At 54.0% G+C, this 23,691-nt stretch overlaps 1 protein-coding gene across 3 annotated transcripts; it reads left to right on the forward strand.

The window, feature by feature from the left end:
* The first annotated feature begins 1,568 nt into the window (after positions 1-1,568).
* DNAJB12 (DnaJ heat shock protein family (Hsp40) member B12) lies at positions 1,569-21,551 on the forward strand. 3 transcript variants are annotated; one of them, XM_079901059.1, is made up of 9 exons: positions 1,569-1,798; positions 9,661-9,841; positions 11,050-11,195; positions 13,449-13,634; positions 13,754-13,833; positions 16,006-16,115; positions 17,605-17,777; positions 18,410-18,560; positions 19,684-21,551. In XM_079901059.1, exons 1-8 carry the CDS (start codon positions 1,666-1,668, stop codon positions 18,529-18,531), a joined length of 1,131 nt encoding a protein of 376 aa, XP_079757185.1. In that variant the 5' UTR covers positions 1,569-1,665; the 3' UTR covers positions 18,532-18,560; positions 19,684-21,551. The 3 variants fall into 3 exon arrangements, with proteins under 3 accessions (XP_079757185.1, XP_079757186.1, XP_079757184.1); XM_079901060.1 differs by having other exon boundaries at positions 18,410-18,554; XM_079901058.1 differs by having other exon boundaries at positions 18,410-18,507.
* Positions 21,552-23,691: the final 2,140 nt, after the last annotated feature.

Consider the following 23,691-nt stretch of genomic DNA (forward strand, 5'->3'; position numbering starts at 1 on the left):
TTACACCCTACTTACATACAAATTCCTACTCTACATCTCCACTTGACTCCAAAAGGCATCACGAACTTAACACACCCTAAATCAGACATTTAATATTCCTCCTACCAAACTGCTCCTCTCACAATCTTCCCCCAGCTTCGGTAAATGGAAACTGTTCTTCCACTTACTCAGGGCAAAATCTTGGAATCATCCTTGACTCCTTTCTTTCTCTCACATCCCACATGCAATCCATCGGCAAAATCATTTTGATTGTCTTCAAAATATATCCAGAATTTGACTACTTCTTGCCACCTCCACCATCACCTTTATCCAAATTACTATTAATTCTCACCCGGATTATAGTAGTAGCCCCCGAACTCTCACCTGTAGTAAAACTCTTATCAAATCTCGCTGGGAAGGCCACATAAGGACTGAAAAATGACTGATGGGGACTTCCCTGGTGGTCCAGTTGTTAAGACTCCTCACTCCCAATACAGAGGGTTTGATCCCTGGTCAGGGAACTAGATCCCACATGCTGCAACTAAAGATCCAGCATGCCGCAACTAAGACCCAGCGCAGCCAAAAATAAGTTGTTTTTTTTTAAAGAGAGAGAAATGACTGATGGATTTGCCGAAGTGGGTCACTGGTAACGTTGATAAGACTGCTTTCACTGGATTGATCGGTAGGCATAAAAGCCTGACAGAACTGTATTCCACTCTACAGTGGAATCCTACATGCTCCTGTTGATCTGTAATAACTCACCAAGAAAATTTCCCTTTCAGAGCCCTTCTATTTGCTCTTCCTTCTGCCTGGACCACCTTTCTTCCAGGTAGTCACATCTGGAATACCTGCTTTCTCTCTCTCTCTCTCCTGAATTCAGATTTCTATTAAAATGACAGCTTCTGAGAGAAGATTTCTCCTATCAGCCTGTTTAAAATAGCACCATCCACTCTCAGTCCCTTTATTTCTTTATCTTTTCTTTTTCTCTTCATAGCATTTATTAATTTTTTTTTTTTTTTTTTTTTGCGTTACGCGGGCTTCTCACTGTTGCAGCCTCTCCCGTTGCAGAGCACAGGCTCCGGACGCGCAGGCTCAGCGGCCGTGGCTCACGGGCCTAGCCGCTCCATGGCATGTGGGATTTTCCTGGACCGGGCCATGAAGCCGTGTTCCTTGCATCGGCAGGCGGACTCTCAACCGCTGCGCCACCAGGGAAGCGCCAATCACTGTTTGGATCTCTCTCTTTATTGGACGTCTCCCCACCCCACTACACACACTAGAATGTAAGCTCCATGAGGGCAGGGCCTTTGTTTTGTTCACCTACGGCATACCTAGCCGGGCAAATAGTGGGTACTCAATAAATATCTGTTGAATGAATAAATAAGAGACATTCGTCTCAAACGCATAGAGTTACTACCAAGAACGCGCAAGCATACAAAACTTTAAGACCTCCGAATATGCCCCCTTGGACTCCAGGAATGTGGTCTTGCACCCTTAGCGCCTCACTTTGACGTCCCCCTCTTAGAAGACATACGGTAGCGCCTCCGCCCTCGCTCAAATCTCGGAAAAGGCGGGGCGGAGGGTTTATGTCATCACCCTGCGACCGCCTGCCCCGCGACGCGCCGGGTGCTGGCTCAGCCTTTCGCTCTCCCGGCCTCCCCCTCCCTGGTTCCGCGCTCTGGTTCCGCCATGGAATCCAACAAGGATGAAGCCGAGCGCTGTATTAGCATCGCCCTCAAGGCCATCCAGAGCAACCAGCCTGACCGGGCGCTCCGCTTCCTGGAGAAGGCGCAGCGGCTGTACCCGACGCCGCGAGTTCGCGGTGAGTGTGAGGTGCCGGAGACACGGAGGGGACATTAGAACTGATGGGGGGAATACGGGAACGGACCGACAGGAGCAGTTGGAGGAGGGGGAGGGGTGGCGAGGCGCGGCTACGCCTGCGCACTGAGACGCGCGGTGGCCGCCGGGAGGTGTAGTCTTTGGCTCCCACGCCTCTCCGGGATGCTGGACACCTGATGACAGGGGCGACAGCGACTTCAGATTTCCAGGTGCTTGCACAACGCTCTGAGATTTGGAGTTCCCAAGAATGAGAGGCGCTGGCAGACGGGGCGAAAGGAACTTACGTGGAAGAGAAACCGAAACTACTTTTCCCAAGGGGCCTTTCGGTGGCCCAAGGCCAGTTGCCGGCCTGAGAAATATTATAGTTCAGGAAAATAAAGATAACTCCTCTGAAGGAGAGAATGAGTTCTATAGAGGGAAAGAGGACTTCCGACCTTCGGACGGCCTGAAAAGGCATCTCCATATCTTCACTCCCTCGCACGTCTCCGGGCGAGGGCCAGGGACCACCCTCCCCAAACTAGAGCCTGCCTTTTTCACATTCCACACACCACCTTGGAGCGTCTGTCCTGAGACCGGGCTCTTCACTCCCTCCTGGAGACTGTTCTCCCGCTTGCGAGACTCAGAGCGATGGCCTTACCCTCCCCCACCCACCCTCGCCCCCAAGAGTCCATCAATGGCCGGCCATACGGACGGCTGGACAGCCACAGGCTGCTAAGCGGCCCTAGACTGTTTCCAAACCAGAGAGGGAATAGTGAGGTTGTCTCTACTACTGATCACCTTCCTCTACCCAGGAACCCTTTTTTTCTTTAACCTAAGTCTTCTTTGGAGTTTTTCTTCATACACGCTGGAGGGGAGAAAGAGGTTGTCCATTAAACATACAGAGTTTGCGCCTGCAATAACCACTTAGTAAAGTGGCGTGTAGCAGGTACTCAGAAGACCCGGGTTCTCATCCTAACTGCTACCATGTGATCTTTCTGAGCTTGGGTTTCCTCAACTGGAAAATTAGAGGGTTGGCACAGATAATGTGAATAACAATCATACCCATAGTGCTTTTCAGTTTAGAGAGCTCTTTCAGTGCATTTTCTCTCTTGAGCCTGCCCTATCAGGGAGGCAGAGGAAAGATCATTATCTTTGTTCTATAGATGAGGAAATACCTCAGAGGCCAGGGACTTACCCGGATTACACAGCTAGAAATTGGAAAGTTCTGTGACTCTCTGCATGTTTAGTAAAGGAATGAAGTGAAACTGAACAGCAGCAGCCAGCCTTCCAACCCTCTTACCTGCGTTATGCAATTGAGAAAGCGTAATAGTGGTGGAAGAGGCAGCCTGGAATGCCTGAATTTTTCTCCCTCCTGATTCTGCAGGTTGATCTTTGGCCTGTTTGCCTTAGAGAGAGTTTCAGTCTGTATTTTCCAGGAGTCCTGAGGTAACTTGCTCAAGGAACTTTTCTGTGAAATCACACTCTGTAAAAGGGGAGCCCTCTATATGGGGCAGGGGGGGCTTCCAGCTCTCAACGTTCTGACTCTGATACTTCAAGGGTTCAGAAACAGGCAGCCAAGAAAGGATGGTAACAACATGGCCTGTGGAGCTCTTCTGTCAGCAAGCCCCCTCGTCCAGTTCAGGTGCTTGGATGGGTGTCCTTCCTGGGGCACAAGTACTGGAATTTGCTCAGGCAGAAGAGCGACCTGCTGCATATTTGTCATATTCATGTTATTCTAAAAAGAGTATATGGCTCGTGATTCTCTGTGAACTTCACCTTGTGCCATCTGCAGCCCTGCACTGAGCTGACAAGGATGTGGGGGTAATTTGGGCTTGAGATGGGGAAAGCTTGGTTAAAAAATATTAGGTAGTTGTCTACACTTGATGTTTAAAGTTTGAACTCATTCCGGATATGCATTTAATGCAAAGACTTCTTTCTTTTCTTTCATTTGTAAAGTCTCTGCTTGTTGCTAAGTGGTAATAACAAGATTGGTAAGACGTGATTGTTCACCTTAAGGAGTTTCCAATATAGTGAAGGAGACAGAGTTACAGAAAACGTAATATTGCAAACCATAAAACAAGAGCTGTGATTAAACAAAAATTAAGCACAGTGTTAGATGCTGAGAACTTAAAGATGGATGTGAAAAATCCGGTCCCTTCCCTCCATGAGTTCAGTCTGCTGAGGTGGAGGGGAGTATGGGGGCCGGGGGCGGTGTGGAGGATACACTATAAGCAGTATCATGACGGGGACGTAAAATAATTGTAGATCACAGCAAGGGAAGGCTTCAGGGAGTAGGATGGGAGGCCGCATTTGAACTGCACTTTGGAGGAAGGTAGGAGACTTGAGAAGGGCATACGGGGGAAAAAGACATGGAGGCTGCAAGTTGTAAGAGGTGTGGGGGAAGGGATTGAGTTTAACAAGATGTGGAGGCTGTGGCGGTAGTAATTTGAGTGCAGAGAGGACTATGGTTGGAAAATAGGATGGAGCCAGATGGTGGGAATTCTTTCCTGCCATGCCAGGATATTTTCACTTTTTTCTGTAGTTAATGGAAAAACTACTGAAGTTTTTGATAGCAGGAGGAAGATAAGGGTACTGTTCTTAAAAAGAGAACAGCATAGGGGCTTTCCTGGTGGCGCAGTGGTTAAGAATCTGCCTGCCAACGCAGGGGACACGTGTTCGAGCCCTGCTCCGGGAAGATCCCACATGCCACAGAGCAGCTAAGCCGTGCACCACAACTACTGAGCCTGTGCTCTAGAACCCGCGAGCCACAACTCCTGAGCCTGCGTGCCACAACTACTGAAGCCCGTGTGCCTAGAGCACGTGCTCTGCAGCAAGAGAAGCCATGACAATGAGACGCCCGCCTACTGCAACAAAGAGTAGCCCCTGCTCACCACAACTAGAAAAGCCCACACAGAGCAACAAAGACCCAACAGCCAAAAATAAAAAACAAACAAACAAATAAATAAATTTATTTTAAAAAAAATAGAGAACAGCATAAAGGGTTAATGAGTGGGAAGAGAGACTCAAGGCAGAAACCTGTTGGGAGACACTTGCCTTGTGTGGGTTAGGAGTTACGAGGGCCTGAGATAAGGCAGCATGGATCAGGATAAAGTCACTGGAGGAAAAGTACCGAGCCTTCTGTGAGAGAAGGATGCTGAGGAGAAATAGGGACTCAGAATTCAAGCCTGTGTGACCAGGAAGAAACCAAGGCTGAAGAACATGGGTGGGAAGAGATGGGCAGAGTGCAAGGTGCCTGTGGGATGTTCCAAAGAAGCTGTCAGCTTGGAGCTCAGGAGAGGGCTCCCGATTCCAGGTGAAAGTCTGCTGTCATCAGCTGGATGGAGCTCATTGGAGTTGTGCCTGGCTGAGGTCACTGGGAAAGTGTGAAGCGTGTAGCAGAGGCTGCTGCAGGCACAACCATTGCCACATCTGCCCTTAGGCAATAGGCAGAGACAGAGGAAGCAGGAGAGTGAGCTAGAGCAACAGCAGGAAGAGGCAGTCCCAGGAGAGGGCAGTGGCCAGGGAGCCACGGAGCCATGTGTCAGGGAGGCTGTGAGCAGCACTGTCAGTTGCTGCAGAGGCCACGTGGGAAAAGGGCAGGTCGAGAAATGAAGGGGAGAGGGGCAATAGCATGGGGGAAGATTGGTCTTGGAGAAGTGGAAGGACAGGCGGAGGGCTGGGGTGAGAGGAGGCTCAGAGAAACCTCAAAGGGTCAGGGGACCTCACAGTGAAAGGATGTGAGGGGACTTGAAACTCTGCCACAGGAGGTGGGGTGGGGAGGCACCGAGGGCTGGACAGGTGTAGCAGGGCCCTGAGCTGGGAAGTCACAGGGCAGGAGGCCAGTCTGTCCCTTTCTGAGAGTTTCTATCCAGCCCCTGCAGCCTGGTAGCCCTTGGCTTCACTGCAGGCAATGATGGAAGGCACTGTGTTTTCCAGGGAGCTGATGAGAACATCTGCAGACCTCAGTTTCCCCAGCGTACAAAGTGAGGGTTAGCCATGGAGGACAGCTCGGCTGCCTCAGATTCAGTGGAAGCACCTGGCACAGAGACTGACACAGTTCAGAATGAGTAGCTGGTAATACTGTGATCTGGGCTGATGAACTGGCAAGCCACGGGAGCAGGCTGGCCAGGGAGGTAAGGGATCCCAAGGTGGGGCACTGGGGAACTCAGGGCTTCGGAAGGTAAAGTCTCAGCACTCAGCAGGCTTTGGATCTAGTTGTAACCGTGAGATGTCAGGCCGTCCCAGACTCCAGGTCCATGCCAAAGGCTGCCCAAGGTTCTATGCAATGGCTGGCTCTGGGGTCCAGGCTAAGTCAGGAAGGCCAGCGCACGGGAGAAGGGAGGATTGGTAGCTGAGAGAGTTTGGCATTCAGGGTCCAGGAATGAGGGATGTACCAGGGCTGGCAAGGTCCAGGGTGGGGCTGTCTGTCGAAGGACTGAGCGCACCCCCCATTGTGCGATCAGTCCTTCCATTTACCTTATTTCATAGAATCTTACTAACCCCCCTGAACAACTCTGTGAGGGCAGGGACTGTGTCTTCACTGAGGAATTAGATAACTTGACAAGGCCATGTGGCTAATTAGCAAAGGCCCCAGACTGTCCAGCCCCACTCCCAGGCTCTTTCCCTAATCCAGCCTCCCTCTCCTCACTTAGCTTGGGCACTGCAGGTACATGGAGACACCTGGAGATGAAGTTACAGTAACAGATGACACAGTGTTTGTTGGGCATTGTGCTCAGTTCTTTGTAAGCATTCACTCATTTACTGATTTACTCTTGCAAGTTTCTTGAGGAAGATAGTTTTACATGGAGAAGCTAAGTTAACTTGTCCAAGGTGACTCTGATAGCAAGTGGCAGGCCAGGTTTGAAGCGGGCAGTCTGACTCTCCAGTCTGGGTTTGAGGAGGGGCCTCCCCTAGTAGCTTTGGCCGTAGAAATGCTCTCACATCTACCTGAGCTGCTACTGCTCCCACCCCAGCTTTGGTCTCTTCCACCAATTTCCCTTCTTTTTTTTTTTTTTTTTTTTTTTTTTCCCTTCTTTTTAAATGTCTGCCAGCTTTACTGGGAAGCGGCAGAGTCAGGATTTGAACCCAGTCATGTCTGTCTAACTCTATCGCCACATTAAGCTATTCTGTCTCCTACTCTTTTGTTACTTTGCCTGTCAGCCACTGTGCCATGAAGGATGTAACAGTGAGACAGGATGAGGCGGTCACATTCGGGGCCTAGCAGAGGGGATGTCCAGGCCACAAGAGAGACAATTGTCGACAACCAGAAATCTTGAACTGCCACCTCAAATAGGAACGTTCTGTGTGACCCAGAGCACATCCATTCCCCTTTGGGCTCTCTTTCTGCAGTGTAGGGAAATTAGAGGGGCTGATTCCGTGTAACTGCCTAAAAAGCTTCGAGACTCTTCCCTGAAAGGTACTGGAGCGAGTCCATCCCATCTCCTGGCTGCTGAACCTGTGCATCTACAGCAACGGAATGGCTGGTCACGTTGTCCTTAGGGCATCAGCCTGGACCACTGGGGCTTCCAGAGAAATTGAAATAAACAGCTTCTTTAAAAGCCCTAGGAAACCAGCAAACCAGCTCCTCCCTCAGTGCCATCTTGATCAGCATCGCTTTACCTGTTGGTTTCTTCCTTTGCCATTTCCTTGGTGCCTGGCATAGACCTGGAGCCTGGGACGGCCTGACGTCTCACGGTTACAACTGGATCCAAAGCCAGCTGGGTGCTGAGACTTCGCCTTCCTAAGACTTGCAGCTCCCCAGCGCCCACACCTTGGGTCCCCTCACCTCCCTGGCCAGCCAGTTCATCAGCCCAGGTCACAGTATTATCAGCCCCTCATTTCGAACTTTTACTCTATGTCAGTCTTTGTGCCAGGTGCTTATACACATCTCATTTCATCCTTATCTACTGTGAGGAAAGCGAGATTCAGAGCAATTTCACAGATCAGCCAGGGTCAGTGTTAGGAAGTGGCTGAGCTGAGATTTGAAACCTGGGTCTTTGTGAATGAACTTCTCTCTTGGAACAGCTGTGCTGGAAGGGGCTCCCCCTGCCAGGCTCGTGTGTTCTGGGATAGCAATGTAGTCAAGAGCATCGTTTCAGGAGCTGGACATCCTGGAATTTAAGTGCTGCTACTCATCTTGTATAGCCACAGGCAAGGTGATCAAACGCAGCTCCTCCCTTACAACAGGGATGGCAGTAATAATACCCAGCTCTAAAGTCACTATCAAGATTAAATGGGTGTGGGCTTCCCTGGTGGTGCAGTGGTTGAGAGTCCGCCTGCCGATGCAGGGGACACGCAGGGGACACGGGTTCGTGCCGCAGTCTGGGAAGATCCCACATGCCGCGGAGCGGCTGGGCCCGTGAGCCATGACTGCTGACCCATGACCGCTGAGCCCGCGCGTCCGGAACCTGTGCTTCGCAACGGGAGAGGCCACAACAGTGAGAGGCCCGTGTACTGCAAAAAAAAAAAAAAAAAAAAAGATTAAATGGGTGAATACATGCAGAGCACCGTGTCCAGGCCTGCTGACTCAGTGAGCACTCATCACTCTCTCCTCTCTGAGTGCCTTCTCAGGCTTTGCTACAAGGGCCTCTCCACCCCATCATGCAGGGCAGGCTCACCTGTCAGCCTCTGTATTGGGATTTCCCAGCTGCTGACTCAGTGAGGACACGTGAATTTACAGCGGTGGCTCAGGACACAGTGGTCCACTTGAGCCCCAGTGCTCTGCTCTCAGCGAGCCCTGCTCCAGGCTTTGGGTGAGACCCACATGCGTCGCAGTAGAGAGTGTCTGACACCCAGCACGGTGCCTGGAGCCCCACAAGCACCTGGCACATTTGAGAAGGAAGCTGATGACCATCCAGACTGTGCTGCCATCCTTCCTCTGCACAGAGGTGTCCTGGGTCCCTGCAGTGGTCCAGATGCCTGGTTTCCCAGGGCGCTGTACCCCAGGCATGACTAGGGGGCTCAGAGCTGGTTTTGTACCTGTAATAAATGGGCACAGGGGACTCCTGCCAGAGATATAGGCCTTTCCTCATTGAGTCAGCAGGCACCAAGGACTTGGGTTTGAATAACTGTGACCCTCTCTGAGGGTGACAGCTAAGGCCCTGTATAGACTATGAACATTGAAGTAGGACATTTGATGTGGCCAGCCATTTGGAAAAGGTGAGCAATAGCAAGCAGTGAACACAGCAGATGTTAGTCCTGAGTCTCACACCACCCCTGGCCCTCCGGGGCAGAATCACTGCCCCCCCCATTCCTCTCCATGGCTAAGGGAGAGGAAGCCTTCTCCAGGAAGCCTTCCGACCAATCCCAGCTGACTCAGATGGTCCTGCTAAGTGGAATCCCCATTACAGAGTACTTTGCCCATCTTCTCACTCAATGGAAGGTGGCTATTAAACACGTTACTTTGGGATTTTAAAAACCTAAAGGCGTTAATGGTTTATTTTTATGCTGAGTTTAAAAATGATCTATACCCGGGCTTCCCTGGTGGTTGAGAGTCTGCCTGCTGATGCAGGGGACACGGGTTCGTGCCCCGGTCCAGGAAGATCCCACATACCACGGAGCAGCTGGGCCCGTGAGCCATGGCCGCTGATCCTGCACGTCCGGAGCCTGTGCTCCGCAACGGGAGAGGCCCGCGTACCGCAAAAAAAAAAAAGATCTATACCCTAAGAACTGTGGATCCTAAGAGAGCAGGCAACTATCCTGTTAGCCCTCCACAGGCCCAAGTCAGGGAAGGAGCGAGCTTCGTTGGGAAAAAGACTGGGTGGGATGTGGGGGTCCCAGGATCTCCCAGGGCCAGGCAGTCCCTCAGCCATTGCACATGGCCTTGCTGGAGGAGGAGCCCTGAATAGTTTCCTTGCTTTTGCACAGCACTGATCGAGTCCCTCAACCAGAAACCACAGTCGGCCAGCGACCAACCACAACCCACAGAGGCAACCCAGGCGACCCATAGGAAAGCAGGTGGGGCCGGCACCCCCTCGGCCAACGGTGAAGCCGGAGGAGGAGAGAGCACCAAAGGCTACACTGCCGAACAAGTAGCGGCCGTGAAAAGGTAGAGGGCTGGGCGGCAGGCAGGGGCCAGAGCCTGGTGTGTTGGGACATTTTCAACTCTAGAGAAGGCTTCCTGCAGCCTGTCATCCACTTCACCTCGGAGGGTCTTAAGGCTGGAGGAGGTTCAAGAAGTCGAGCTCACCAGACCCTCTCCTTGTTTCCCACAAGGCTCTGGAGTGCCGTCCTCAGGGCTCCACTGTTCCTCCCGCCAAGACAACCCACAGCAGAGGCTGGAAATGCTGACGCTGCCGGCTTCCTCTGCCACTGGCCAGCAGGTCTTGGGCCTCGTTACACAGCCCTGTTTGTCAGAGATGAGGCCTGGTCTCCCCTCCAGATACTCCCACAACCCACACTCCTGCCCCCAACAAAGGCCCTTTCAGATCAGAGTCTGTGTTGGGTAGAGTGGAGACAGGAGACGGTTATCCCTCCGAGGCTTGGGCCGACCCTGCGCAGAGCAGCTCAATACCAGGCTGAGACGGTCCAGCCAAGGCTTCTCAGGCGTAGCTACTCCTCCCATTTCTCCTGAGGCCTCCCTACCAGCCAGCCTCGGGAATCCCTCTTCAGTCATTCCCACATGGTCCTGGCTGCTACTGAAGACATTGGCAGGCTTCAGGCCTGGGGTTCAGCCTCTGTGTGACCCAGCGTGACTATAGTTTGCCATAAAAGCATTTGCCAATTTTACATCTTTCTGACCAGACAGGATTTTGACCAGACAAGCCCATGGGTTATAAGCAATAGAAACTGATTGTGGGCCAAGAGTCAGGGGTTCTCCAGGGAGCCCAGGAATAAGAATTAGTGGAAGAGAAACAGCGTCTCTTCAGGGCCCTGAGATGGGGTGAACAGACACCTACCGTGTCTGGCCTCTCTGTTACCCCCTCAGACTCGGATAGCCAGGAGAGTAGAGCTGGCAGAGCCTGGAACACACCTGCCCTTGGGCAGAAGCCCCTGATGGACGGACACTGACAGTCCTGTGGTTGCCTGCAGTGAGGGTGCTGTTAGCTCAGGGAAATGGTTCCTGGCCTGGCAAAAACAGCGACTGTCCCCTCTTAAATCCTGAGTGTATTCTTGCTGTCTCTACTGGGCCTGTCCTGCTGGTCCCCAAGCCTGCTCAGAGCTGTGCACCCACACTGCTCTTTCCTCGCCCGCCACACCTCCCCTACGTGTTTCTCCATGTAGAGGTCCCCCACCAAGCTCCACTCCCTTCTCTAGGGTCAAGCAATGTAAAGATTACTACGAGATCCTGGGGGTGAGCAGAGGGGCCTCAGATGAGGACCTGAAGAAGGCCTACCGCAGACTGGCCCTCAAGTTCCACCCTGACAAGAACCGCGCGCCTGGCGCCACTGAAGCTTTCAAAGGTGAGCCGGCCCTGGTTCCCTAGTGTTTGGGTGTTCTGATCGCCTGTCCTTGGGAGGGAGGTAGGGAAGGAGGGGGGGGGGGAAGGGAGGGGGGAGGAGGGAGGGAGGGAGGGAGGGAAGGGGGGAGGGAGGGAGGGAGGGAGGGAGGGAAGGAGGGAGGGAGGGAGGGAAGGGGGGAGGGAGGGAGGAAAGGGGGGAGGGAGGGAGGGAGGGAAGGAGGGAGGGAGGGAGGAAAGGGGGGAGGGAGGGAGGGAGGGAAGGAGGGAGGGAGGGAGGAAAGGAGGGAGGGAGGGAGGGAGGAAAGGAGGGAGGGAGGGAGGGAGGGAGGGAGAAGGGGCTTTTCCAGGAAATGGCCTTGGGAAGTGGCTCAGGTCCTCCCAGCTCAGGAGCTGCTTCCTGGGAAGAAGGTCCTAGTAGCCGCCTCCAGCCACATGGTCTGTCAGAGCACAGATGGCGCCGCTCCTCCCTCTCGTTGCCCCTCAATCCCCGGGTGTTACAAGCCGGGAGCTGAGGCAAGAGAGGCCAGGTGTCTTCTCCAAGGTCACATGGTGATTGAGGGGCAGAAGCAGGCCTCCTGACTCACCCGTGTTCACGTCCTCATCCTGGGATCTTGGTAATAGTTTCCCTGTGCTGAGAAACTAGGTGGCCCTGAGTCAGAGCTTGGTGGCCTCCTCAGCACCAGCAGCCATGGCCAACCCACCCCGGCCTCTTTACACACACACACCCTCCCTCTCACACCACACACAGCCTAGGGCCTGCCCTGGGGGGACATGAAAGTCTCTCTGGCCTCAGGGCCTGTTGGTTCTGGGGTGGGTGCTTCAGTTCTGGCTGAAATGATAAGCTGCCCTTTAATCATTTATATTTTCACTGAACAAATCAGGCACACGTGCGGGCTCTGTGCCAGCACTGAGTTGCTGGGCGCTGCAGTTCCACAGACATCTCTTCTCTCACACCCACCTTGTCCTCCGTGGGACCTTCAGGATCTTAGGCTCACTCCCTCTGGGCGATGGCGTGGTGACTAGCCCTGTCTGGCCCAAGCAGGGTGCTGTGCAGTACGGGGGCTGGGACCACAGCCAGATGGGGAGTCTGTGGCAGAGCAGACCCCAAGACCCAGCGTGCCGTCTCACAGCGCTGCCCCAGGTGCTCCATTGCAGGCTGCTTGGGGTTGGTCCCCAGTGAGGCAGTCTGCAGGCATCTTCCCCCACTGCTGGTCCGCCAGCCCCAGGGGAAGAAGGAGAATGGGACTGGGGAGGCAGGTTAGCTGTGGTTAATGTTTCTCCAGCCCTGACCTCTGCCTGCAGCCCTGCACTACAGGCACTGAGAGACCACACCTGGCCTCGGGGCCTGTCACAATGGGAAGAGGAGGAACATTCTCCTTATTCTCAGGGGTTGCAGGTTGTGAAGAGATGCAGCTTTGACCTCCTCCTTTGAGAGAGTGGGCCGCTGGCGAAGGAGCAAGAGACGAAGGAGGGCTCGGAGCTGGGGCCTTCGGGGCACAGGCCTCCCACCTCGGGGGCTCTAATGGGGAGGCCCCTGGGCTGGGCCAAGGAAGAGCAGCTGGGACCTGGACCCCAGGGAAGACAGGGCTCGCCCTGCCACACCGCCAGCAGTGGTGAGCCGGGGGACGTGGCCCCTCCTGGGAGTTCCTGCTGCTCTCCGGTTTACAGCAGCACACCACATGTTTGTGCAGCCCTCATGTCGTGCTATGACTTCAAGATTACATACCCTCCAGAAAGGGGGTGCCCCATCCCACTGGACACCCCAAGAGAGAGTGATGAGGTGGGGGCGTTTTGGTGGTTTTCATAAAGTCAGAGAGCCGACTTGAAGCAAGACACACCTGGGTTTGATTCCTGGCTCTGCAGCATCAGACCTGCGTGAGCTGACACTACACCTCTCTGAGCCTCAGTTTTCTCATTGGTAAAATGGAGATGGGCTGTTAGGAGTAAGAAAGATAATGCCCATAAAGGGCCTGGCGTGTAGAAAAAATCGGACCGTCATCGCGAGGTGGAGAGCAAGGAGCCTGAGCATTAATCCTCCACCCGGCCCAGGCTGCCCGCATTCACGTAGAGGTATTCCTGCATGTCCCCCACCCGCCCCCTCTTGCTCAACAGCCAGACTTCCCGCTGGCCCCTAGGACTCCTGCTTCCTAGAGCAGCACTTGAGTACCTGAAGGAAGTGAGTGCTTGGCTGCCACGGGCGCCTCCAGCCGCACCCCCAGCATCCTCGGGCCTGACCTTTCTACCTCCTTTCTAGCCATTGGCACAGCATACGCAGTACTTAGCAACCCAGAGAAAAGGAAGCAGTATGACCAGTTCGGCGATGACAAGAGCCAGGCAGCCCGGCACGGCCATGGGCACGGGGACTTCCACCGAGGCTTTGAAGCTGACATCTCCCCTGAAGACCTCTTCAACATGTTCTTTGGAGGTGGCTTCCCATCTAGTAAGTCCCCCCGCTGTCCCCACAGCCAGGCCTCCCTGGTGGTGATGGTGGGAGACTGGATGCCAGCCTCTCCCGTTCCCAGCAGCCCCACTCCTGACTCAGTCCCTCTGACCCTCCAGGTAACGTCCATGTCTATAGCAACGGCCGCATGCGCTACACATACCATCAAAGGCAGGACCGCAGGGAGAACCAGGGTGATGTGAGTGAGGAGAGCGCTGGGGAGGGGATGGGGAGGGTGCCCGGTGACACCCGAGGGGATGGGCCCTGGGCTGGGGAGTGATACCCCTCGCTGACACTCTGCGGCAGCAGTGCCCCCAGAACTTAAGCCAGGAAGCCATCTTGGCCCCCCCGTGCCATCCTGCTGAGGGACACCAGAGGGAACCATACTGCCCAGCACCCACGGCCAGAGTGGGGGTTTCATGGCCTCTGCTGGGGAACGTAATGCAGAAATTTCTCTACCTGCAGGCAGGTTCCAGTGTGAATGGCCTTTGTGAGGTCCATTTGTTCTTTTGGGGTTTTTTCCTTTTTTTAAGATTTAATTTTATTCATTTTTGGCTGCATTGGGTCTTTGTTGCTGTGCACAGGCTTTCTCTAGTTGCTGCGAGCGGGGGCTACTCTTCGTTGCGGCGTGCGGGCTTCTCATTGCGGTGGCTTCTCTTGTTGCAGAGCACGGGCCCTAGGTACGGGGGCTTCAGTAGTTGTGGCACACCAGCTCTAGAGCGCAGGCTCAGTAGCTGTGGTGCACGGGCTTAGCTGCTCTGCGGCATGTGGGATCTTCCGGGACCAGGGTGTGAACCCATGTTCCCTGCATTGACGGCGGATTCTTAACCACTGCACCACCAGGGAAGTCCCGGTCAATTTGGTTAAGTTCTAAGTGACATTTTCCAAGCAACGGAAAGTTAAACTTAATGATAGAATTGAAAGCATGACAACGTAGGGCTGGCTCTTCTTGCTTCTTTTCAGCACTCTTTAAAAATGTATACAGGGACTTCCCTGGTGGTACAGTGGTTAAGAGTCTGCCTGCCAGTGCAGGGGACACGGGTTCAATCTCTGGTCCAGGAAGATCCCACATGCCACAAGGCAACTAAGCCCGTGCGCCACAATTACTGAGCCTGTGCTCTAGAGCCCGCGAGCCACAACTACTGAGCCCGTGTGCCACAACTACTGAAGCCCACGCACCTAGAGCCCGTGCTCCGCAACAAGAGAAGCCACCGCAATGAGAAGCCTATGCACCGCAACAAAGAGTAGCCCCTGCTCGCCACAACTAGAAAAAGCCCGTGCCCAGCAACAAAGACCCAATGCAGCCAATAAATAAATAAATAAATAACAGCAAAGAGTAGCCCCTGCTCGCCACAACTAGGAAAAGCCTGTGCCCAGCAACGAAGACCCAACGCAGCCAATAAATAAATAAATAAAATTTATTAGAAAAAATGTATACAAAACTATAACAAGACAGTGCATCAAACATATTTTGAATGCCACAGATTATAAGACCAGCTGGCTGACTAAAATTAAAGCAGTTAGCTAAGATTAAAATACTGCGGACAGTTGCAGAATATTTAAAATTATGCCAGGCAGAGGGATTCTCTTTTGCTCTGATAACGTGGCCTTCTGTTTTTATCCATGTTTTAAACTTCTATTTTGTGTGTATTTAACACACAGAAGAGTTTTTTAAATCACAGATTATCACACAGTGAACAAATTTTTTTATTTATAATTTCTTAACTGGCAGTTTTTAAATTGGTAATATAGTCATATGGTTCAGAATTCAGAAGGGTGTATATAGGGAAGGTCTCCCTCCAGCCCTGCCTCCCAAGTGTCTGGAGGCAGACACTTTTTTTGTTTGTTTTTTGTTTTTTGTTTTTTTTGCGGTACGCGAGCCTTTCAGTGTTGTGGCCTCTCCCGTTGCGGAGCACAGGCTCTGGAAGCGCAGGCTCAGCGGCCATGGCTCACGGGCCCAGCCGCTCCGCAGTATGTGGGATCTTCCCGGACCGGGGCACGAACTGTGTCCCCTGCATCGGCAGGCAGACTCTCAACCACTGCGCCACCAGGGAAGCCCTGGAGGCAGACACTTTTGTTCGCTTTTTTTTTTGGTATTCTCTCACAAGTAAATACGCGTACCCACCTCCCACCCCAGCATTTAACCCCAGTTGCTGCTTTGTTTTTATCTGGGGAAACTGGCAGGTAGAGGAGTTTCTGTATTTTGGGGACCCGTGGGAGGGAAAGGGAGGGAGCGGCGTCATGGCCTATCTGCATGGCAGCTGGCTGCCACCACCTGGACTCCATTGTGCTGGGGGAGCTGGAGGCGTTTGCCGCCAGCGTTGCCCCCCACCCAGGTCCAGCTTGGGTGACCGTTGGCTCTTCCCTCCAGGGTGGGCTGGGGGTGTTTGTCCAGCTGATGCCCATCCTCATCCTGATCCTCGTGTCAGCTCTCAGCCAGCTCATGGTTTCCAGTCCACCCTACAGCCTCAGCCTGAGACCGTGAGTACCTGCAGCTGGGGTGAGGCCGGGATGGTGGGTAGACAGGGGCCTTTGAGTCTCAGCCCCCATCAGGGGCCTTCCTTCCCATCCTCGTCCTGCAGGTTCTTGATCAAAATGCAGAAAGATGATTAGAATCCAGACTTTCCCTGTTAAGCTGAGGTTCTTGATGTTGTAAGGATCATAGTCCCCTAAGAAAATGCAATGAAACCTGCAGATCTTTCCCCTAGAACACTGCACATACACCTGGTTTGCATATGATTTCACAGGCTGCATGACACTCTCCCGATCGTACCTGCAAGCCTTGAAATAAGAACCGCTTCTCTTCCATTCTGGTTGGGGGCCCTGGGGCCATGGGAAGAACAGGGGCTCTAGAGTCAGAGCAAGGGTGGCTTTGAATCCCAGCTCCTCTACTAACTAAGCAGCTGTGTGACCCTGGAGTAGTTACATAACTTCTCTGAGCCCTGGTTTCCCCATTTATAAAATGGGAAGAATAATAACATCTACCTGCTTATGAAAAATAAATGAGTAATACACATAAAGTGCCAGGCTCATTAGAAATGCTTGACAACATTTGTTGAATGACTATATGGTCTCAACCACTGATAGTGAACTTGGGCAAGTTATTTGCCCTTTTAAAGCGTCAGCTCCCCTCATTTATTTCCAGCACCTGGCCCAGGATCTGATACAGAGCTGGTGCTCAGCTTGTATTGCTGGAAGCCCTCTGCTCCCATCTAGTGGCCTGGCTCTGCCTGGGAGCCTGGCAGGATCCCTCTCAGCCAGCAGGGAGCAGAGTCGGTCCACTGGACCCACACCAGCAGGCACAGGCACTCTGTGGCCTGATGCCAGCCTTTTTCTCTGCAGCCCGAGAGCTGAGAGGCAAGAATGGGCAGACAGGGGCTGTTCTCACCAGAGCACTAACTCCTGTCTGCATGTTGAGGCTCTTCCCTGAGCCTGCAGAGCCTGCAGTTGGAGCTGGAAGATAGAATCCAAGAGATGGAAGGATACAACTCCTTGGAATCCTTCCTGTCATTTTGTTCCTAAGACTTTTCACTCTATACTGGGAGCTCCTGGATACACAGGCAGGCCCTTAGCAACGATTGGCTTAGGGGATGAATGAGGGAATGGAGGCACAGGGAGCTCAGGTCACACAGCTCGTTAGAGGTGGAGCCTGTGTTCGCTCCGGGTTCCCTCCTTACCTGACCAGGCCCTCCCAGAGAGGGGCTTCTCCACAGAAGCCCCAGCAGCAGTGTGGTAAGCAGAGAGCCTGAGGAAGGCCTTGCCGTAGTCTGTGCCACTCATACGGGAGGGACCCCCTGCCTTTTCTCCACACCCTCATTTGGGTAGCGTGGAGTTCCTGCTCTAGTTTGGGAAGGAAGCAGCTGCTCCTGTGGCCTGTGTGGCGCCTCCTGTTGGGAGCCCCAGTCATCCCTAGAGCTGCCCTGGGCCTGGGGACCCAAGCCCACTTTGTGCCTGGTCTGTTTCTGGCCAGGTCGGTGGGCCATGTCCACAGGCGAGTCACTGACCACCTGAACGTCGTTTACTACGTGGCAGACACGTTCTCTGAGGAGTACACAGGCTCCAGCCTCAAAATGGTTGAACGGAATGTGGAAGACGATTATATTGCCAATCTCCGAAACAACTGTTGGAAGGAGAAGCAGCAAAGTGAGTGTGTGTGTATGTGAGAGAGAGAGAGAGAGAGAGAGTGTGTGTGTGTGTGTGTGTGTGTGTGAGAGAGAGAGAGAGAGAGAGAGAGTGTGTGTGTGTGTGTTTGGGGGCACAAAGCTTGAGAGCAGGGAAGGAAAAAGCCCTGCTCCCCCAGTGATCTGTGGGCACAGCACCTGGCACTGCCCTGCGCCAGCCATGTCCTAGCCAAGAACCGGCCTCCACCCCTGTGTTTCCCTGGGGCTGGGAGCCAGGAGCCACCTGGAGATGTCCTCCAGCTTCCCTGCAATCAGCCTGTTGTTTGGCTGCCGCAGGTAAGTATGTAGAGAGAGATTGGAACATTTCTCCTCCCCACCCACCGATTGGGCATCTGGATCTATCCGTGGGACCCTGGGGCCGTCTCACCAGAATAACAGGTTCCCTCTTTGGCTGGCCTCACCTATACTCTGTAGAAAGGGGCCTCTATTCTGCTCCCAAGGTGGGACCATATTTCCTTCTCCAGGGTCTACCCTAAGGGAAGCCATCTCTGCCCCAGCTCCTGGGCCTGTAACTACCTTTCCCCTCCCGAAAAGGCCAAGCAGGCATCGTAGCAGCCTTAGAGGTTGCCCTAACCCTGCCACATTGCTTTGCAGAGGAAGGCTTGCTGTACCGGGCCCGCTACTTTGGCGACGCAGACATGTACCACAAAGCACAGAAGATGGGCACCCCGAGCTGTAACCGACTGTCAGAGGTGCAGGCCTCCCTGCATGGATAGTCCTGGGCCCGCCTGCCACCGAGGTCCAAGTATGAGCCAGGGCCTCCTCTGCCCTGCAACTCCTGGCAGCTCTGGCCTTGGTCATGAGGCAGAGGAGGGTGGGAGGAGGGAGGGAGGGAGCCTGTGATCGTGGCACGGTTTCCCTGTCCCCAGCCTGGCCTCCAGCCTGCAGAGTTGGGACAGCTCTGGGGTGTGCTGGGAAACTGCAGTTTTAGTGCCCTTCAGTGCTCCTCCACAGCACCCTACCCCGCTTGCTGACTCTGGAGCTGTGGGGTGCCCAAGGCTGCTGCTGAGGGCCACTCATGCCTCCTTGGTCTACTTCGGCCATCCAGTCCCCCATGGCCCTTTCCCAAGTGCAGCAGACTATTATCTGTGCCCTGGGATTTAGGCTGCCGAGTATTACTGGGCCCCCGAAAGCCCCCCCGACACTCCCCTGCTGACACCAGGATGAACCACGTGGGAACGGGTGGGCCGAGAGCCCTTCCTCTTCCCCTGTCCTTCCAGGCAGGAGGAAATGGAACAAGGTGGTTGGGCAGCCAGACAGCGCCCCGGGGGGGGAGCCGACAGGCTGGGAGCAGGAGGGGCGCGTGCCCCCAGACTGGTCCTTGTCTGGTGGGGTCAGAGGCACTCTTAACGCCACTGCACCTGAAAGCCGCAGGCATCCGGCCCGCCCAGGCCTCTCACCTGTGGTCAGAAGAAGGGAACAGAAGGTCATGAGTTCAGGGTCGAAGGAACAGAGAACCCTTAGCACAGAATGAGTGGGGAAAAAAGGTGCTGGTCGCAGGCTCCCCGCCTCCTTTACCCCTGTGTGTGGATAGCAGGCTCTGTTCCCAGCATTTGCCAGAGGGGACAGCTTGGACCAAGTCCAGAGGAGTGTGGGCAGAGCCGCTAATGGTTCTTTTTTGTGTTGGTCCGCTTGCCCACCCCCTCCTCTGCCTGTGTCCCCTCAGCAGGGATCCAGCTACAGACTCTGCTTAGAGGCCGTTTGCTGGTGCCTCTGGGAGAGAGAAACAGGCTGCAGGAGGGCGACGGGGCAGGGGCTGAGGTGGGCGGCGCCGGACAGGGCCGAGGAGTTGGCTTGTTAGTGTGGGCTGAGCTGGAGGCTCTGGGGCACGTAACTGCCAAGCTAACTGTTACCACTCTCCTCCCCAGACTATGAAATCTCTGGAGAATTTGTGGTGACATGCACTGAGCCAAGGTGACGAACTGTATATTTAAGGAAAGACAAAAAAAGAAAAAAAATTAAAATGGAATTGGAGGCCGGACGCTGCACAACTGCCCTCTCTCTCACCCAGTAACTGCAGAAAGCTGTTAGGACAGACAGGAAAACCTGACATGGGGCTGCTTCCCTTCCTCCCAGGGCTGGCAGAAGCTCAGGCTTCTCATCGGCTCTCTCCTAGGATACAGAAACCATGACAACGAAAGTAGAATGTAAAACTTGCAGCAAATGTCTGTAGGAAGGGCTGGGGAGGGGGCACCCAACTGCCTTTCTTCCCCCCTCCCAGGAGCTACCACCAGTCACCTCAGTGGAGGTAATCAGAGGTGTTGGCCAAGGATAGAGAGGAGGAGGAAAGAGAACTCTGTAGAATGTAATTTATAGATGCGTGTATATGTATGTATCTATTTATATGTAAATAACACATATAAAGATATAGAGATATATAGAGATATAGTCTACTTTTTAAACTATGCAGGGATTTGGTTGTTGAGTTGATTTCTTCCCTGTTTTAGAAAACAAAGCCTGTTTGGGGAAGGCAGCCTGGTCCTTCAAAGGCTAGACATTAGCCGTAGCTGACAGCATGAGGAAAGTTGGGCCACAGCTTGTAGCGTTCCCCTCAACCCCAGCCTGTTCTTGATGGCAGCAGCAATCATGATAGCATAAATCTACAGAGAACTCGGAAGGTTGCCAGCTGTATGGTTAAACTGGAGGGGAGCAGGCTGCGGGGGAAGAAAGGACTCCTGGGGCCAGATGCCAGGTCAGTATTGAGTCATGGTAGAGGCCCCAGATGGCCTGTGGGGATGAGACCACCCACCGCAAGTTTGGCCAGCTCAGGTGGGCGCTTTGTTTTGTCCTGGTGCCCGGGACCCCCTTGCCCCCACTGCCACTGAGAGCAGCAGTGTTGGAGAGGGGAGCCAGGTTCTGCCTGACCACCTCCCCGCTTAGTCCCTATGTGAGTTTTGCCTTATAGGTGCCCCAGGGCACAGCCCCATTGTTGCTACTGGTTTTTCCTAAGCCATGTACCAAGGACTCCAGAAGGCTTTTCCTCCCAGAGTCAACCACGTGGGGCCCAGGACGCTGGGGCAGAAGCCGACTCCTGAAGAAAGTCCATGACCGTGGGCGCCTCTGTCTCTACCCTCCGTGGACATGATGCCACCCGGCCTTCTCTTGCACGTTGGATAAAGGATGCACCTGAACCAGAAGGGTTTTCTTATGGTCACCCTCAAATGAGGATTTTTCTCCAAACAGCAGTTGCTGCCAGGGCAAGGGAGGGAGGTTTTATTTATTCCCACAGTTTATACTGGGCCTTTTGGAATTACCGTTTTTCCCAAATTTTCCTCTGGTGGTGGGTGTGTCATTGAGCCTGCCATCCTCCAAAGCCTTACTACCCCAAGCTGCCAGCCAGGAGGGGATCACTACCCTCCCAGAGCTTCTCTTCGCTCTTTTTATAAAAGTCCCCCAACAAATAGGATTCTTGCTGGGAAAAGGAGCTTGGTTGAGGAGAAATGTCAAATAAGGTTTTTAAACAAGGTCCTGCCCTGTGATGAAGCGCCCTTCCCCGCCCCCCCCCCGCCCCCGCCCAAGGAGATGCTCAGAACTGGATGTGGGTGAGAGCGCCCTGCCCGTGGTGGCCCTGGTGCTCGGCTCCCACCACCCCAACCCTCTGGTCTCAGTAGATGTCCCTAGACGGGCTGAGCCATGTGCAATAAGAACATAGATCCTAATGGATCCACTGAGAAGCTGTATTTCTTGAAATAGAATTCTGAAATTGTATATCTATAAATATATGTTTATTATGTGATTGGTTGGCCTTGGTGGGTCTGTGTTGAGCAAGGGGGTTGAGCTGCGTGGGGAGCAGGGCACAAGCACCTGTTGCTGCTGACTCCAGCCCATACCACCGGGAGTTTTGGTGGCAAGCCTGAATGTCCCCTCGCCCCAGCTGACAGCCGCTTCAGTCACAAGTGTTGTTCCAGGGCTGACTCCATCCCCGCAAAGGGTAAGAGGCTCAATTAGGCCAGGGCCCTGGGGTCCCTGACGCCAGTCCCGGGTGGGCAGCCTGGGCCACGATCACAGCCCCTGCCTCCCCTTGGTCCTGCTCCCTCCCTTCCATCCCTCTGATTCCATCAGGCCTGCTGTGAGCCCAGCAGATTTCCCTTCTCCCCAGCCCGGAGCTCGATCCCACCCTGGCCCAGAGCAAGGGAAAAGTTCTCCAAGTTTCTTTCCGTCTCTGGCTGCACAGCCTTCCCAGCCACCCTCCTCCCCCAGAGGGCTGGAGAAGTTCGAAATATGGCAGCCCAAGTAGGGCTTTACGTGAATGGAGCAGCAGATCTGCCCGGGCCTCCCAGAGACAGGGCACAGCAGCCCTGACTGGTGGCCCCAGGCCCCTCCTGCTGCCGCTCCAGCCAAAGACAGGCAGGCTGCCCGGTGGTGCCACTGCAGCCCGGGAGCTCATTGGCTGCCCCCACCCGGGTCACTGCAGCCTGCCCAGCCTGGTCTGCGAGCTGCCACTTGTTGGCTGCACTTGGCAGGGGCGTTGCCAGCCGCCCCCATTAACCCACCCGAACCCCCTGCCCTCGGCTGTGTGGCTCTGTGAGCCAAAAGGGGTGGGACAGACGCCGTGGACTGTTTGCTGCAAAAAAGAGCCTTTGACAAGCGTCCCCACCCACTGTCAGGTGGCAAAACAAGCGCCTAGTCCATCCAGGCTCCTGGGATCAGCCAGCTTATCTCCTTGTCCCAGGCTGCCCCCAGGTCTCGAGAAAGGAACTGCTCCAAGGGGCAAGGAACACACACCCCAGCCTGACTGTAACCTCATCCCTGCCCCGAGTTCCCTGGGCAGGGTCACCTGGTTGTTGGGGGCAGGCGCACAGACAGATTCAGGTAAATAGACTTGACACGGTGTCGGCTCTGGAGCAGCTCAGAATCCTTACCAAAGGTCACACCATGTGATTTGAGCAAGTCTGCCCATTTCCCAGAGCAGCAAACTGAGGTCTGGGGTAGGGAAGGTGATGCCCAAGGGTCTCCATGAAGCTGTGCATATCTTTGGGGTCTATGTGGCAGAGCAATCATTCTGAAAACATTTGCTGTCCTCGAGGGGATCAAACCCACTCGTGCCAAGTAGAGTGTCAGGAGTCCTGAGTTCAGAAGGGTGGGAAAGGGGGGAAAGACCACACTAAGGAAATGGACTTAATCTGAGGGGCTGGAGCTGGGGCCGGGCTGCCCATATGAGCCATGCACTCTCTCTCCAGGCAATGACAAAGGCGTCCACCCTGCTATGCAGGGCGGCTTCCCTGAGCTGGAGTCACACCCCAGAGGCAGTGTGGTGGATCAGTTGGGTGTCAGTGTGGACCCCACAGCCCAGCTGCCTCCTGGGCTGATCCACAGACTAGCTGGGTGGTCTTGGGTGTGTCACTTAAGCTCCCTCTCTCTCAGTGGCCTCATCTTCAAAATGCAGGGAATAAAACCACCTACTTCACTGGGTTATTTTGAGGAGTAAAAGTTATCACATATACACACTTTAAAAGAAACAGTCTGGTACATAGGAAGATCTATTTAAGTGTTGTTATTCATTCTCAGTCAAAGATTAACTGAGCACTAACTGGGTGTCAAATCCCACTCCAGACACCGAAACCACAAAGGTGGCTGAGACTCGGGCTGCCCTGGAGGAACTACCGGCCGGTTAGGTGAACCGGCGTTCAGCAGACCCCAGTGGGCAGAGGACTGTGACGGCAACAAACCTGGGAGCATGGAGGTGCGAGCGGCTCTGGCTGGGGACTCTCGGTAAAGAAACTGGCATCTGTGAAGGAGGTGAGAGTGTGGGCAGAGCCTCGGGTGGGGTGAGTCCTCTGGCTAGAGGGGACAGTGTGGGCAAAGTCCTGAAGCTGGGTAAGTACAGGAGGGACCGCATTCAGGGAACAATGCGTATGCCAGGTCCCCAATCTATA

The sequence above is a fragment of the Stenella coeruleoalba genome (assembly GCF_951394435.1).
Source record: "Stenella coeruleoalba genome assembly, chromosome: 16".
Lineage (NCBI taxonomy): Eukaryota > Metazoa > Chordata > Mammalia > Artiodactyla > Delphinidae > Stenella > Stenella coeruleoalba.

Excerpts from the sequence above, each read along its gene's own strand:
- DNAJB12 (XM_079901058.1), top strand. The coding sequence starts at position 1,666 with ATGGAATCCAACAAGGATGAAGCCGAGCGCTGTATTAGCATCGCCCTC. Across the intron at positions 1,799-9,660 it reads CCCGACGCCGCGAGTTCGCG|CACTGATCGAGTCCCTCAAC; the intron begins GTGAGTGTGAGG and ends GCTTTTGCACAG. Across the intron at positions 13,635-13,753 it reads TGGAGGTGGCTTCCCATCTA|GTAACGTCCATGTCTATAGC; the intron begins GTAAGTCCCCCC and ends CTGACCCTCCAG.